The sequence below is a fragment of the Gopherus flavomarginatus genome, chromosome 1 (genome assembly GCF_025201925.1).
Source record: "Gopherus flavomarginatus isolate rGopFla2 chromosome 1, rGopFla2.mat.asm, whole genome shotgun sequence".
NCBI lineage: Eukaryota > Metazoa > Chordata > Testudines > Testudinidae > Gopherus > Gopherus flavomarginatus.
In genome coordinates this window covers 8,468,926-8,485,400 of record NC_066617.1, presented here as the reverse complement: position 1 = coordinate 8,485,400, position 16,475 = coordinate 8,468,926, and the positions used below count along the sequence as shown (strand labels likewise).

The 16,475-nt window shown below is 48.2% G+C and overlaps 1 protein-coding gene across 1 annotated transcript in view; it reads right to left on the bottom strand.

Annotated features, from left to right (window-relative positions):
- The window catches only part of SLC35B4 (solute carrier family 35 member B4), a 29,612-nt gene extending 26,660 nt beyond the window's left edge, over nucleotides 1–2,952 (bottom strand). The window contains exon 1 of the mRNA XM_050936976.1: nucleotides 2,809–2,952. Within this exon, the coding sequence (XP_050792933.1) occupies nucleotides 2,809–2,912 (104 nt within the window). The 5' untranslated portion in view covers nucleotides 2,913–2,952. The remainder of the gene's footprint in view (nucleotides 1–2,808) is intronic.
- Between the last annotated feature and the right edge of the window lie 13,523 nt (nucleotides 2,953–16,475).

Genomic DNA, 16,475 nt, shown 5'->3' with positions numbered 1-16,475 from the left:
TTGTGGTTATCAAAAAACCATTCTGAGATTTTTCCATCCTTTTAAAATAAGAACATCTGAGCTCAGCCTCAACTCTAGCTTAATAAAACATTGCCATATGCCAATAATACTATACAGCGCTTCGCGTTTTCAAACACTGCAGGGACATTAAATATAGATTATGTCGGTAAACACTGGCATGTTATTGAGGGGGAAACCGAGCCACAGAAAGGGGCCGTGACTTGCATAGGAGGCATTGCAGTGTTGCCAGTTCTCATAATTGATCATGAGTCATGTGATGTTTTTAGTGCCTGAACTCCTCAAGTCAGGTGAATATATTAAAATCTCTGCTTTCATTTGAAACCCCATCTCCCCCCCAAAAAACCCAGAGAAAAACTTGAAAACATGACTCAAGTGCACCCTAAAGGCTCAAAAATGAGAAGGCAAATAAAAACAAAAAGTAATATTTCTGAAAAAAAAATCAAGCGGTTAAGTCAACCACGACTTTGATGGTTTGGTTTTTGAAAACCCAAGGTTGGCCATGCTGCAGTGTACCAGGCTGTAAACCAGGATAATCTGACTCTTGACATGGACGCACTGGTGGCCTTGGGCAAGTCACATGCCTGGCATGATTTTTCTGACGTTCAAAACACTCACAACTGCCACTGGCTTCAGCAGGTGGTTAGTGCTACGGCTGCCTGCTGGGCTGAAGCACTGGGGACTGAACTGGGAACCTTCAAAGCTAAAAGCATTGACTGCTACAACTAGAGCTAAACAGCTTAGTCTCCGGAGCTAAGGACTGTAACAACTCATATCCTCCGCAGATCCGCACAGAGGGAGGAAAAGAGACAGGTTATTAACGTCCTTGAGCCTCACTTTTCTCATCCATAATATGGGAGTCATGTCACAAACCTACAGCACAGGGGCTCCCCCCTCTCTGATATCAGAGGATTTTCCTTCACTCACAAGTAACAAGTATCAGAGAGGTGGCTGTGTTAGTCTGGATCTGTAAAAGCAGCAAAGAATCCTGTGGCACCTTATAGACTAACAGATGTATTGGAGCATTAGCTTTCGTGGGTGAATACCCACTTCGTTGGATGCAATACCCACGAAAGCTCATGCTCCAGTACGTCTGTTAGCCTATAAGGTGCCACAGGACTCTCTGCTGCTTTCACAAGTAACAGTCTCTCTGTATATTGCCATCATACTATAATGCTCCCATTTGCAGACCAAGCTCTGGTACCCACCATACGCTCTCCCCTTTCTTCTAACTCAAGGGAGAGCCCTCATATCCCATTACACAAATGTCTCTATCCTCATCCCATGTATGGCCAGGATCTTCTCCATCCCCATCCCATGTATGCCCAGGATCTCCTCTTCCTATTATTTAGAAAACTATTTGCATCTGCATATGAGTCATAATTCAGCAGTGATGGGAAAAGAAAACAGACACCCCACCACATTTTAAGTCGCTGCTTCTATTAAAATCTTATGCCCCACCACTTCTAGTGCACTGCCACAGACTACAGCCCCCTTCTCTTTAACGAAGGCCTGCATCCCAGGGAGAACATAGGCCCCAGCATGTGATGCGCCCTCTTAAATTGCACCATGGCCAGAAATGGGCTCCAAGTTTGGTTGTTTAGAGGGCCCAGTTACGAGACTAAGGCACTAGGTAGCCATCTAGCTCCACATTAGGGTGGATTCTGGGATACAGGGCAGCCCCCCTGAACTCAGCATTAGATCTACCAGATAAGGGATTAAAATACTGAATGACATTGGGCTAAGAACAAATTCCCAAGGAACAACCCCAGAAATGCCTCTACTCAATGGCCCCATACACAGGATAGATAGCACAATGCTGAGATATGGACTGAATCAGAGGTGGGTCAAAGCACATGGTTGTAACATGTAAACAGGCTTTCTCCCTGACAAGATGGAAGATAGCTATCTACCTGTCTCCGCAGGAGCTCAGGGGCGAATCAGAGCCCACAGCCAAAGCTCTGGGCTGCCAGAAGCCCACAGCTGGTCAGGGCACCAGGTGGCAATACCAGCACAAGGTGCAGACTCACCAAAAGGTGCTTAGCCCCCTGCCCCTATCTTCACAAGAGCCCCCCGGCCTGCACCTTAACCTAGTGACCCCAGCACGGCGCTCCCCACCCCAGCAGGCTGCGCACAGACCAGGCCCCGCAATCCTAGGATGCTAACAACTCACTTGGACAGATGACCCCAAGCCTAGGGAGCAGCGCAAGGACCCTGCCCCCAAAGATGCTACCACTCACCTGGCTGGGAGCCGCCAGGCCAGGGGCAATGCCCCTCCCCCAGGCAGTGACAATACACCTGGCCAAGTAACGCCAGCTCCGAAGCCATACCCGCCCAGCCTGGGTGTCCTGCCCACACCCAGACCCCCGGCCCCCCAGCCCAGGAGCCCTGCCCCCCATCTCCCACCCCCACCCCAACCTAGCCCAGCCACCCTGCCCCCCCACCCCAACCTAGCCCAGCCACCGTCCCACCCCCCCAGGCTAGGAGCCCTGCTCCCCCATCTCCCACCCCCAGCCCAACCTAGCCCAGCCACCGCCCCTCCCAGCGCAACCTAGCCCAGCCACCGTCCCACCCCCCGAGGCTAGGAGCCATGCTCCCCCATCTCCCACCCCCAGCCCAACCTAGCCCAGCCACCCTGCCCCCCCACCCCCAGCCCAACCTAGCCCAGCCCCCCCCACTCCCAGCCCAGCCGCCCTGCTACCCCCCCAGCCCAGCCCAGAAGCCCGAGCCAGCCAGGAGCCCTGCCCCTCCCGCAGCTCAGCTCAGCAGACCCCCCCCCCCCGCACGCACCTGGCCAGGAGCTCCAGGAACACCACGTTGCTGCAGCACCCGCTGAAGACCAGCCCTACGGCCAAGGCCGGTCGCATGGTACCGGGGGGGGACCCCGCACCCATCGCCGCGCTGAGCCTCCCGCCGGCCCAGGCGCCACCAAGCCGGCAGCAGCCGGCTCCATCCCGCCGCCCCGCTGTAGTTCCTCCCCCGCCCGCCTGCCGATCATCCCTACGGCCGCTCCGCCCCGGTGAACTACAGCTCCCAGAACCCCCCGCGCGGCCTCGGCGAGCCTCCGCGCGCCCCCTCCCTGCTCCATGGACTCCGGCAACTATGTAGCGCGGCTCCGGGCTCCCGGGGGCTGATGGGAGTTGTAGTTCCTCGGTTGCCAGCGCTCACCTGGCCCTGAGCTTGCCCGCAGGGACGAGCTGTTGTAGCAACTGGAGGGAAGGTGGGAAGGGGGGAGAGGAGGCGGCAGCCGCTGGGAGGCAGAGCAGCTCCCCACAAGGAGCGGGAAGGATTTCAGGCCCAGACCGAGCAGCTTCTGGGCTGCAAGCTGGCGGGGTGCGTGTGTGCCCCTGGCCTGGAGCGGGAGGGGGACTCTGGCAGAATTCCTGCACCCCTGAGTCTTGCTCGATTATTGGCTGAGGCTAGGCTCATCAGTGAGAGGATGAGCATTAATGACCGTGAATGCTGATGACATGCCGACGGCGCTCGGTGCTGTACGGGGCACCGCTCTGGCCTGAACTGCTTACAGGCTAGACAGGCACCAGCCTTCCCCCGCTCCCTGGAACTGACCTTGGTGGGCCTTATTGGGAACAAACACCCTGCTGCCGTACACCTTCCACCAAAGGCTCCAGGAGAGGCACCTTCTTCCTCTGCTTCTCACCAGGGAGCAGAAGGTCACCGTTTTTTTAGCTGAGAATGGCCCGAGAGGACAGATGCCAATGGAACAGCCCATAATTCCAAAGGGCTTACAGTACAGAGAGGAAACCAAACTGAATCAAAGATCATCAAACTATAAAATCTTACCTAGTCTAAGGTCTGGGTAATGGTCCCTCTAGGGGCCTGATCTAAAGGCTACTGAAGTCCTAGGAAAGACTCCCATTGACTGTGCTGGGCTTTATTTCAGGCAGTGGATGGAGTAACATTTGTCGTTACTTTAAAATGAGCAAGAACAAAATTCTTACATTTTCAGAGCTGACGGGAGCTTGTTCTAGCCCTGTTACCTGAGAGTGAAGCAAAGTCTTTGTCCTTTAACAAGCAAACTAAGGTGTCATGTTCAGGCCACCCAGAATTGTGAGCCACTGTGTTACTACTCTGCCTTAGCAAGAGTCCGAGCTTTGCTGCTGCTGAGTTACGTGTCCTCTCCCTTCCACACCAGCCCATCTGCTTCATCAGCAAACTCTTCAAGACTCTGCTAGTCTAAACCTTGCCTTGCAGGTACCAATCAGTAAACCTCTGAGATGTCTCCAGTCCCTCTCATAGGACTGTCAAACCTTAGTCCCAGATTTGGACCTTAGCGTCCAAAATATGGGGGTTAGCATGAAAACCTCCAAGCTTAGTTACCAGCTTGGACCTGGTACTTGCTGCCACCACCCAAAAAATTAGAGTGTTTTGGGGCACTCTGGTCCCCCTGAAAAACCTTCCCTGGGGACCCCAAGACCCAAATCCCTTGAGTCTCACAACAAAGGGAAATAATCCTTTTTCCCTTCCCCCCCCTCCAGGTGCTCCTGGAGAGATACACAGACACAAGCTCTGTGAATCCAAACAGAGTGACTCCCCCTCTCCGTTCCCAGTCCTGGAAACAAAAGCACTTTCCTCTTCACCCAGAGGGAATGCAAAATCAGGCTAGCAAATCCAACACACACAGATCTCCCCCTGATTTCTTCCTCCCACCAATTCCCTGGTGAGTACAGACTCAATTTCCCTGAAATTTCCCAGAAAAGAAAACTCCAACAGGTCTTAAAAGAAAGCTTTATATAAAAAAGAAAGAAAAAATACATACAAATGGTCTCTCTGTATTAAGGTGACAAAATACAGGGTCAATTGCTTAAAAGAATATTGAATAAACAGCCTTATTCAAAAAGAATACAAATCAAAGCACTCCAGCACTTATATTCATGCAAATACCAAAGAAAAGAAACCATATAACTTACTATCTGATCTCTTTTCCCTTATACTTAGAAACAGAAGATTAGAAAGCAGAAACTATTTCTCCAAAGCTCAGAGAAAGCAGGCAGACAGACAAAGACCCAGACACAAACTTCCCTCCACCCAGAGTTGAAAAAATCCGGTTTCCTGATTGGTCCTCTGGTCAGGTGCTTCAGGTGAAAGAGACATTAACCCTTAGCTATCTGTTTATGACAAGGACACTCTCAGAAGTCACCAAGTTCGCTGCCTCCACATCAGCCTGTTAGGTTAGCTGAAGACTTACACGTCACTTTAATAAACAGCACTGAGATGGTTTTATAGTAAAATCAAGAATAGGTTTATTAACAAAGAACAGAGACGTACATATACTAAGCAAGAGAAAAAGACAGGTCTGGTTACAAGTAAAACCAAATAAAACATGCTTTCCAGTGACTAAAACTTAATCTTTGCAAGTTACAATCTTTGTTTAAGCAGTTTTCTTTCTTAAATCAAGTTACCAGCATCCCTAGACCTCCAGACTAGGGGATCCTGCTTTCACAGGCTCACAGAGCACCATTTCCTGTGTTCCCTAAGCAGGAGCGGCGCCAGGATTTTTGGTGCCCTAGGTGGGGGTCCTTCCACGCTCCCGGTCGTTAACGGCAATTCTGCAGCGGGGGGGTCCTTCTGCGCTCCCGGTCTTTGGGTAACTTTGGCGGTGCGTCCCGGAGTGAGTGAAGGACCCGCCGCAGAATTGCCGCCGAAGACCCTGAGCACAGAAAGACCCCCTGCTGCCAAATTACTGCCCCCCCAAGCCTGGTGCCCTAGGAGACCCCCTAGGTCACCTAAATGGAAGCGCCAGCCCTGTCCCTAAGTGGGTTTTTTGCTTCTGCTTATATTTTTGTAGCTTTCCTCTGCAATCATGCACTTTTTTTAGCTTTCCTTTGCAATCCAGAGCCAGGATGACCTCCTGCTGTCCTTCCCATTCTGTGGACTTCCCATCCTCCTCCTGATTCGTACGGAAATAGGGCTTCCATTGTTTTTATAACACTGGTTAATTTAAACGGGAGACAGGTAGATAGCTATCTTCCATCTTGTCAGGGAGAAAGCCTGTTTCTCCCTTTGTTTGGGCATAGACTTTAAATCATAATATCAGTGAGCGTCCATAATTGCTCATATAATGTTAATACATCCATGATATTAATCACCAGTGTGTCATGAAAGACCTCACTTGATACACTGTTATTAAGATGATGTTTAAAAAAAGTGAATGGTACAGAGTTTAAGCGTAGACATTTCTGGTTATCAGGAGATAACGTACAGATTATCAAGGGGTGAAAAGTTCAGTTTAAGATCGGATGGCGTAAGGAATACATAATCTGCAATATCCTGTCAACCTCTGGAACTCCTTGCCTGAGAAGGTTGTGAAGGCTAGGACTATAACAGAGTTTAAAAGAGAACTAGATACATTCATGGAGGTTAAGTCCATTAATAGCTATTAGCCAGGATGGGTAAGGAATGGTGTCTCTAGCTTCCATTTGTCAGGGTGGAGATGGATGGCAGGAGAGAGATCAGTTGATCATTACCTGTTAGGTTCACTCCCCCTTGGACACCTGGCATTCGCCGCTGTTGGTAGACAGGATACTGGGCTGGATGGACCTTTGGTCTGACCCAATATGGTCATTTTTACGTTCTTATGTTCTTATCCCCGACTGGGGGTAAAAGGTTAATGGGTCAAAGTACAGACATTGAGATATGAGGGTATGTTGTAGTACAGTGATATTATATACAATCAGTTGATTCAATTGATTATTCTTTGGGGTTCAGAAACCATGTTCTAACCCTGGGGTATCTGGACCCTGATGGTCACACAAACCTCCTGCTGATTTCCAGCGAGGCCCCAATATAATTCAGTGACAGCTTTTGCCATTGACTTTAATGGGAACAGGATCAGACATTTTTGAAAAATCTTGTTTTTGGTTCAGACCAAAATGAAATCTTTTTCCCTCCCAGAATTGGCGTGAGCTGAAAACTCCATTCTTTGCCCAGCTTTAATCCTGGGAGATGTAGTCCAGTCCATAGAAGAGAATGGGGGCATGAGGTAGCTGAATTACCACTCCCCTGAAGCTCTGCAGGGGCATGTCCAAATCAGAATGTTCAGTTTTTTTGTTTTGTTTTTGTCACAATTTTCTCTCCAAAGGGACCGTGCACACACCAGCTTGTTGGCTCAGCTGAGGACCCACACTTCACTTTAATACACAGTAAAACTTAGCATACAATATATTAATCAATAACAGAGATTTAAGTGGTTATTCAGCAGGAGAAAAAGAGACAGGTCTGGTTACAAGCAAAACAAAAATAGCACACTTCTTAGTGACTAAAACGTAACTTTAGGAAGCTGCAAGCTTTGCCTAAGCAGCTTTCTCACTTACATCAAGCTACCAGCAACTCCATCCCGGTAGGCAGGGGGACCCACCATTCACAGAATCAGAGGGTTTTGTTCCCTTTGTCCCCTAAGTGATGGGTAACAAAGGAATCCTTCTTTTCTTTCCTTTTGAAAAGTAAACCCAGACAGAGTTCCTCTCCCTGGCTGCTTGTTCTCTGGGTTGCAAGCGCCAAGCTCCTCCTTCATCCACTGTTCAATTTGCTTTTTCTATTGGCTTGATCACTTTGGTGACTTGAGATGCAAATATACTTGTGTTGTCTTTTGCTTGTTAGTCTGATCCAAGCGGATGGGTAAATCCACATTCCTTTGCTTAGGGTGGGCTTGTTTATCAGCTGCCTCCACAACTCATCTTTTAAGAACATATTTCCAGCATGCATACCTAACTCTTTACACACAAGCCGTGCATACATCACACAGTAATAGTCATGACAGCGGTTCTCCAGTTTTTAAATGATACCTTACGAGACATTGTTGGCTGAAGATTTTGACAACAGTGTGTTAGGTGGGCCCTTTGCCAGTTGGCATAAAGGCATTCTTAGGATCACAGGGCCTGATCCAAAAACCTGTTGAAGTTGATACAAAAGATCTCATTGATTTCATTTAGCTTTGGGTCAGGCCCTCTGTTATTCGTTTATATATTATTAAAAAGCAACACAGCTCAATAGCAGCGAACAAAGAAAAATAGTCTCGCTCACTGGAGTGTTTTAGTGTGTCCAGGACTTTGTACCTGCGATTCCTCAACTGTTGGTTGGGTCAGAATGATCGATCTCTCTTCCTGTCATTAATAACCTCTTGCAGACTTGTGTTTGCTTATCCTTGTTCTCTTTCTGGTCACTTCCTCCTCGCTTCAAAGTTTTCTCCCCTACCATAAATCTGCTGCCCCTCACTTCCTGAGTGCGTTGCCACAGAATAAATTGCTTCTTTTGAACCACTCCAGCGTAACAATAAAAATAAAGTCTCGGCTTATAAAACATCTGACCATTTTCTTATTGCTTGGCACCCGTGGAAGGTTACCCTCATCTGGCTGGCAAGCACTTCCAAGTCCCTTTCAATATTTCAGTTACAAGGTGAAATTCTTTTGTGGGAGAGAGGGGTTGGGGAACTGCCTGGCTCAGGAGAATAATGAAGAGAAATAGAGCCCTTTACCTCTTTGCTGGTCAGCTGCAGCAAAAAATCATTATCATCTGACAGTTCACAGTAGTGGTCTATATAAACAGAGTTATGGTCTGTAGTCCAGTTCCCAGCAAACAGGTGTTCACGGAGTCGCAAAATCTACCCTAGCAAATGGCCTCTATCCTTCTGAGCAGTCTGAACAAAGAGTCTAGAGGCAAGCTAGAGCAGGGGGGCAGGGCAGGGCCATGGGGAGCTGCCGATGGGTGCTGAGCACCCACCATTTTTTTTCCGTGGGTGCTCCAGGGCTGGAGCACCCACGGAGTTGACACCTATGACTAGAGGTATGTCTACACTGCAATCAGGGTGTGGCTGCAGCATGTGTAGACGTACCTGAGCTAGCTTTAATCTAGGTAGCTCAAGTAAAAACAGCAGCGAAGCCAATTCCGCACTTCTCAGGCTCCGGAGTCCGAGCTGCAATATCTGTGTAGCTATTTTTAGTGCCACAGCATGAACCCTGTGAGCCTGAGTCAGTAGACCTGAGCTCTGAGACTTGCAACCACACATTTTAAAATGCAACACAGATGTACCTGGGATGTGCTCAGGCAGGTCACCTGCTGCTGTGACTTCCCTGATATCGTTACTCAAGCTAGCTAGGTCAAAGCTAGCTCCATGCTAGAGTCCTTCCTCTGTTTGCAGTATAGACATACCCTAAGGATCGAAATCTCTGGACACTGTGAATGAAGCTTGCGATATCTTTGCCTGACTTCTACCTATGAAGGCTGCTGTTCCCGGACAGTCAGTCCGTCACCTTTCACCAGTACTGACATTATTTCGTTTAAAAAGATCATCACTCTAAGATTTGTTTAAATCTCTCTCTGCCTCCCAGGGCTGGCTTTGTGACCCACGGGGCCCGATTGGAATACTCGGCAGTGGTCCAGGGCTTCGGCGGCGGAGGGTCCGCTCTGGGTCTTCCACGGCACCAAAGGACCCCCTGCCGCTGCAATGCCACTGAAGACCCCCGGAGCAGAGCCCTCCTTAGGCACAGGGCCCGAATCCGGGGAATGGGTGGAATTGGCATAAAGCCAGCCCTGCTGCCTCCCATGATTTTGTTTTAATTTTTCTTTCCCTTTTGGTCTGATCCTGCATCCATTGAAGCGAGAGACAAACCTCCCATGACCTTCACTGGAGCAGGACTGGTGTTACTTTGTTGTGGTCACTAATGTGTGTGTTCTGGCTTCATGGATGATTTGGTGCCATTTTAATAGCTAGACTTGGCAGAATTCAATGTTTATTTTTGTGTGATTTTAATGGATAACATCAATGTTTATTTTAAGCATTTGTTTATCCATTTGAATTTTCAGTTGCTCAAAATTATGAGCTTTAAGCATTCCCTCCCATTTTTTATCAATTTAAATGTTCACAGTTATGGAAGATTATAGGGACTCAGACAATTATTTAATGACAGTAGATGCTGAGATTCAATAAGTTAAACCTTTATAACTGCTCAAATGCAAATTGTCGAGGCCCCGTGTCAAATATACACCCTTAAATCAAATTCTAATAATTTCTCAAGCAGCATTTTTCTTACTTTGCCGCTCTGTACATTTTGATTATTGTCTATGGAAATATTTTGTGGGGGTTTGTGTGTTTGCAGTGAAATTGATGTTTATTGACATTTACTGATTTAAAAAAATAATCAAATCCTTCCAAGCCTATTACAAGCGTGAACAAGATTCACGGACACCTAGAACTCAGAATGGTAGTTTATTCCCTGCTTTTTAAATAGATGCTGTTCTGGGGCCTTTCTCAGGCTCACAAAACTCTAATGAAGTATTTGACAATGAGAGATCTTAAATTCCAATCTGAGGAACTAAATAGATTTAAAATTTGTCTTATGGCAGTGCCCAGGAGCCCCAGTCATGGGCCAGAACCCCATTGTGGTAGGGTTTCCACATGGTTCCCATATGATCCCTGTGCCAATGAGGTTACAATTGAGGTATTTAATCTGAGGTCTGGTGTACACTAGAAAATGAGGTTGGCTTAACGATGTCACTCAGGAGTGTGAAAGTGTAGAAGGTGCTAGGTCGAAGGGACTGAATTATTCTAACTTTTTGCAGAGGTCTTTGAGATAAAAGGCAGTTGCTTGCTTTCAGCTTGTTAAAATAGTAGGAGGCCTTTTCCTGCCTGTAACAGGCCTGTAGCTCCCTTCTAACAGGAATGTACAGCCCTTCTCCGGTTGACTAGAGCCCTGTGGCATTAAGAACTCTCCTTCTGAAATACGCTTCAGAGCAAGGTTGCCAACTTGCTCTGCTGGTGCCAGGGGTTTTGTATTGACTTACTGCATTCTCCTTTCTTTAGCTGTGCCTAAGAACCACATTGGTGAGGTCTCCCATGTGTTAGTGTTTAAGAACAATGGGATCATGTAGTACAATGAATTTTGCTTCTATCCTTTTAATTAGGGGCTTTAATATTATTTCCAACACATAGGCCTGGTCTATACTAATGAGGTAAGTCAATCTGGGTTACACTAGTTAAGTTACATAAGTTATGTAACTTAAGTCGTCGTAACTTAGATTGATTTACAGTCAGTGTGGTGAAGAGGTGATAAGTCTGGTCAAGACGTGCAAAACTGGTGTGACATTGTCTACAAATTTTTACATGGAAAAATCTTGAGGTTTCATTTCAGGAGACAGTTTTGAGCTCTTTGGGTTTTCCAAAATGTGACAAAATAGCTGTTTTTTTAGCATCCTGAAGAGTTGCAAAATTTTGAATTGTAAACATGTACACATTTCAAATCTGAATGCCCAAAGCTGCCTTTTGATGGCAGCATGCCCATTTGTATTTGGGAGCAGGCTGCTTTTCATTGTGAAAGGAATGCATTTTTGAGGAAAACCATTTTTAAAAGGTGGCTCTTTTCTCTAGGAATGGGACCATTTTTTGAGTTCTTAATAAACCATTCAGTTTCAGATACTTTCACCTCATTGTCTATATGCATCTGGCACATGCTAGTGAAAGGCTGATCGTGCCAGGCATGGTGTGACAGCTGTAACCCACTGATGTGTCATAGTTTCCCCCTTTGTGCATGATCCACAAGGGATCTGAGTGTAGCAGCTCGTAGTTTAGCTCTGGAAGTTCCCGGTTCAGTCCTGGTGCATCAGTCAAGTTGGCAGTCATCACACAGATACTGTGCAGATATCCCAAATGCAGCTCTGCCAATAGACCACACTTAATTTAATCAGCTCTGAGGCAATGAACTCTGCTCTCATCTCATGAAGATACCTTTGACATATAAAGGTGCAGTACGCAGCAAGCTAAAACTTTACAGCATCACAGCTATATAAATGGCAGGTCACAATCAATTCAGCACAGAAGCACCAACCCCCAGCACCCTGGTTCCCACATGTTAGCAGCCCCCTCCTTCCTGTCTTCCTTCCCCTTTGCATCAGCGTATATTGAATCACAGTCATTTGTAAACAGGAGGCAGTTGTTACACAAAATCACCATAACTGCAGACACTAACAAATGGGCTTCCACACAGCTTGTGCTCTGGCTTGTCTTGCCTTTGTTGGCCAGGATCTGCAACCTATCTGGACCTATATACATCACACAGAGACATCTAGTGGCTGAAAACCATACTACAGTATCAGTGCCTCTCCCAACCAGCTCTGCCCCGCTCTGTTCCTCTTAAGGCGGCAGCATCCCTGCAAGCAAAATAGTCTGACATGCTGTCGATGACTACAGGGCCATCACTGCAGTGCTGTGGAGTCTTTCTGTAGTATTTGTTCCAGTAAGGAGATCCAAAACCAGAGAGCCATGCTTCTCTCTAACCTATGTCTGCCTGTGGCTCTGTGTTCAAGGAGTTCTCAAAGATGGGTGAGCGGATGAACAGGCAGTTTGTTGAGGATTGGGCCCTGGTGATTGACCCGCTCCCTTTTATCTGGAATGTCAAAGGACCTGGGCCTCACTACGGTCTTGATATGAAGATGTCCCGGCTCACATGACTGGCCTTCGCCTTTGAATTTGAATCAGTGAACCCCAGGTAAGAGGGCGACTCTAACAACAAAAGGAAAGAGAAACCCATCCAGCCCAGTCTGAAAAGGGGAAGTAACTGACCATAAGAAAACCCGATTAAAACCCGATTGTGCAAGCTCTAAGGAGGGAGTCAGTTCTTGGAGAGCTCGAGCGTGGGTGTGGAGGTGGACACGGGATGGGTAGTAGGCCACTAAGAACTGCTGCTGATTCAATTCCCGCAGGGGCTCTGGGGTGGCATTCACCAGTGTGATAGTTACGCCCTCCTTGGGAAGGGCACAGCTTGCTCCTCCCATCGCTCCTGGCCAGCCCTGATAGAAGGGAGGTGGGACCTTGTCCCACCTTTCACCCTGCCCACTTTCAGGCAGGAGGCAACCGTGGGGTTGTTAGGAGGGAGCAGGGCCTGCAGCTCCCCAGCCACGCTATTGTTGGCTATTGGGCATGGGGCCAAGAGGGACATGAGAGGGGATTTGTCACCTCTCCCTATCCCCATCTTGTGTACCCTCCCAGGGTTTTCTCCCTCTACATTTCAGAGCACCCCTCCTTCCCTCTAGGTGACATAGCCTATGTCAGGTTTATTACGAGCATTTATGATACCATCAACTGTATTCATGGTGTTATGAAGTTTTAGCCCTGGTGTTGCTTAGAGCTACTGCTTCCGGCCATCGGGTAGCAAAGTCCACAAAAGGCAGTATGTACTGCTTTCCTTTGGGGGTCTTTTTTGGGAAAGGACCCAGAATATCCACAGCTACTCGCTGAAATGGGACCTCAATTATGGGAAGTGGCTGGAGAGGGGCCTTGACCTGGTCTTGGGGCTTTCCCACTCTCTGGCACACCTCACAAGACTCGACATAATTGGCAACGTCCTTGCCCATCCCCTCCCAGTGGAAGGACTTCCCCAACCTGTCTTTGGTTCTGTTTACCCCAGCATGGCCACTGGGATGATCATGGGCTAAGCTTAAGAGCTCCCCCCGGTACTTAGTTGGAACCACCAACTGTTTTTGCGGATGCCAGTCTTCCTGGTGTCCACCAGAAAGAGTCTTCTTGTATAAAAGTCCTTGTTCTACAACAAACTGGGATCGGTTAGAAGAGCTGAGAGGCGGTGGAGTGCTCCGTGCCACCGCCCAAGCTTTCTGAAGGCTGTCATCTGCTTTCTGCTCAGTTTGGAACTGTTCCCTTGAGGCTGGAGACACCAGTTCCTCCTTAGACTGTGGACTTGGGCTTGGTCCCTCTGGAAGCGATGTAGGTGATGAGGTTGTTTTCGTTGCTGGTGAACTGCTCTCCGCTGGTGTACCCGGTGGTACTTCAGGCTCTGGCTGAGCCTCTTGGGTGTGGTTGTCTGCTGCTTCTGCCAGTTTAGGCCCGCAGGCACCCTCTGGCATTGGGGTTGGAGATGGGTTTGCAAGCGCTGGCATCAGTGCTGGCAACGGTTCTGGTGCTGGTTGCTCTTCCAGTTCCAGTTCTGGGACTGGATGCACTGTGGCTGTTGCCGTTGGCAGGGGATCCGGTTCCACCACCTCTGTCTGGGTCTCTGGTAACACAGACGGGGCCCTTGTGGACGGCCCAGGAACAGGGATGGGTGTGGAAGCTTGCTTGGCCTGGCTGCATGTAACCATTCCCACCCTTTTGGCCTGCTTCACCTGGTTGGCCAAGTCTTCCCCTAGTAGCATGAGGATGGGATAATTGTCATAGGCTGCAAAAGTCCACATTCCTGACCAGCCTGTGTACTGGACAGGCAGTTCAGCTGTAGGCAAGTCTACAGCTTTTGACATGAAGGGGTAAATTGTCACTTGGGCCTCTGGGTTGATGAACTTGGGGTCCACTAAGGATTGGTGGATAGCTGACACTTGTGCCCCCGTGTCTCTCCACATGATAACTTTCTTGCCGCCCACTCTCAAAGTTTCCCTTCACTCCGAGGGTATTTGAGAGGCATCTGGGCCTGGGGATCTTTGGTGTGATGGTGGTGTAATGAACTGCACTTGGTTGGGGTTCTTGGGGCAGTTGGCCTTTATATGCCCCAGTTCATTACATTTAAAGCATCGCCCAGCTGACTGGTCACTGGGCCGAGGTGTGTTGCTGGAGACTGGTGAGGTGGGACAATAGGGAGGCCGGGGCTTTCCTTGGGTTGTAGGTGGGGTCTTGGGTTGCCCTCAGTGATAGGGTTTATTTTCTGTTTGCCCCCTGTGATATTCGCTCCCCTTGCTAGTAGCTTTTTTCTTTTCTGCCACTTCCACTCATCTGGCTCCAATCTCCCCCGCCTCGGTTACAGTTTTGGGTTTCCCATCTAGGATGTACCTTTCTATTTCCTCAGGAACACCCCCTAAGAACTGGTTCAGTTGTATTAGGAGGGACAGCTCGTCCAGAGATTTAACATTTGCTCCTGATATCCAGGCATCATAATTCTTTCCAATGTGGTAGGCCTGTCGGGTGAATGACGCATCTGGTTTCCACCTTAAGGCTCTGAACTGCCGACGGGCATGCTCAGGGGTTAGCCCCATTCTGATTCTGGCCTTGGTTTGAAAAAATTTATAGTTGTTCATGTGTTCCTTAGGCATTTCATCCGCCACCTCTGCTAAGGGTCCACTGAGCTGTGGCCTCAGCTCTATCATGTACTGGTCTTCAGAGATGTTGTACTCATGGCAGGTCCTTTCAAAATTTTCTAAGAAGGGCTCAGTGTCATCACCTGCCTTGTAGGTGGGAAATTTCCTGGGATAGGGAACAATAACTGGAGAAGGGTTGTTAGGGTTGGCTGGAACATCTGGCTTAGTCTTTGCTAAGTCCATGGCCCGCTGGTGGGCCTCCCTTTGGATCTCTATCTCTCTTCTGTGGGCTGTCTCTTTGGCTTCTTGTTCTCTTTTGTGAGCCGTCTCTTTGGCTTGTTCTTCTCCTTCTCTTATCTCCATCTCTTTTTCTCTTGTTTGTATCTGTTTTAATCTCCATCTCTTTTTCTCTTATTTCTATCTCTTTTAGTTTCCTCTCCATGTCTTTCTTGTGGGCAGCTTCTTTGGCTTGTTCTTCTGCATCCAGTTTTGCCCGTTCCTTGGAACTCATTGTTCCTGCTTTCTTGTGTTGGCTGCGCCCTCTGCAGCTTATTTCCTGGAATGCTGCAGCTCAGGGTTGCTTGGTTACAGAAACTTCCTAACTGTCTAGGCCCGGAGAGTTAGAAAGAAAAAAAAAAACAATTGATTTGCAGATGTCGTCTGCTGGGTGTCTGCTGCTCACAGCTTGAGCCTCCTTTGTTAACACTTAACACCTCTGCCCTTAGGTGGTCTTCCTCAGCCAGAAAGGAGAGAAGAAAAAAAAATTACCTGGCTGTGGTTTTAAAATTCACTCCTCTCAGCCTGCTTCAAGCAGCTAGCAGGGAGAGAAAAAGAAAAAAAATTCTACTGGCTTTTGCTTTGAAACCCAATCCTTTCAGGCTGCATCCAAGCAGTTAGAAAGGAGAGAAAAAAAAATTCACTGGCTTTTGGGTCCTAGACTTCCCACTGCTGTGCCACCATGTCAAGGTCTGATTCCCACTTTGAACTTTGTGTCCAGAAAGTGGGGACCTGCATGTACCCCTCTAAACTTAATTCCTAGCTTAGATCTGATAACGCTGCCACCAACCAAAACATAGTGTTTGGTGCACTTTCTGTCCCCCCAAAACCTTCCCTGGGGAACCCTGAGGTATACAGTGATCCAAACTCCTTGGATCCTAAAACAGAGAGGAACTAATCTTTTCCCCCCTTCTCTCCCCCTCCCAGACTCTCCCTGAGAAAGACACTGATCCAAACTCTGTGGATCCTAAAACAGGGAGGAATTAACCTTTCCCTCCCCTTTCCTCCTCCCAGACTTTCCCTGAGAGGTACACTGATCCAAACTCCTTGGATCCTAAAACAGAGAGAAATTAACCTTTTCCTCACCCTTCTCTCCCCCCACCACTCCCTGGTGAGTTCAGACCCACTCCCCTTGGGTCTTACACAAGAATAAA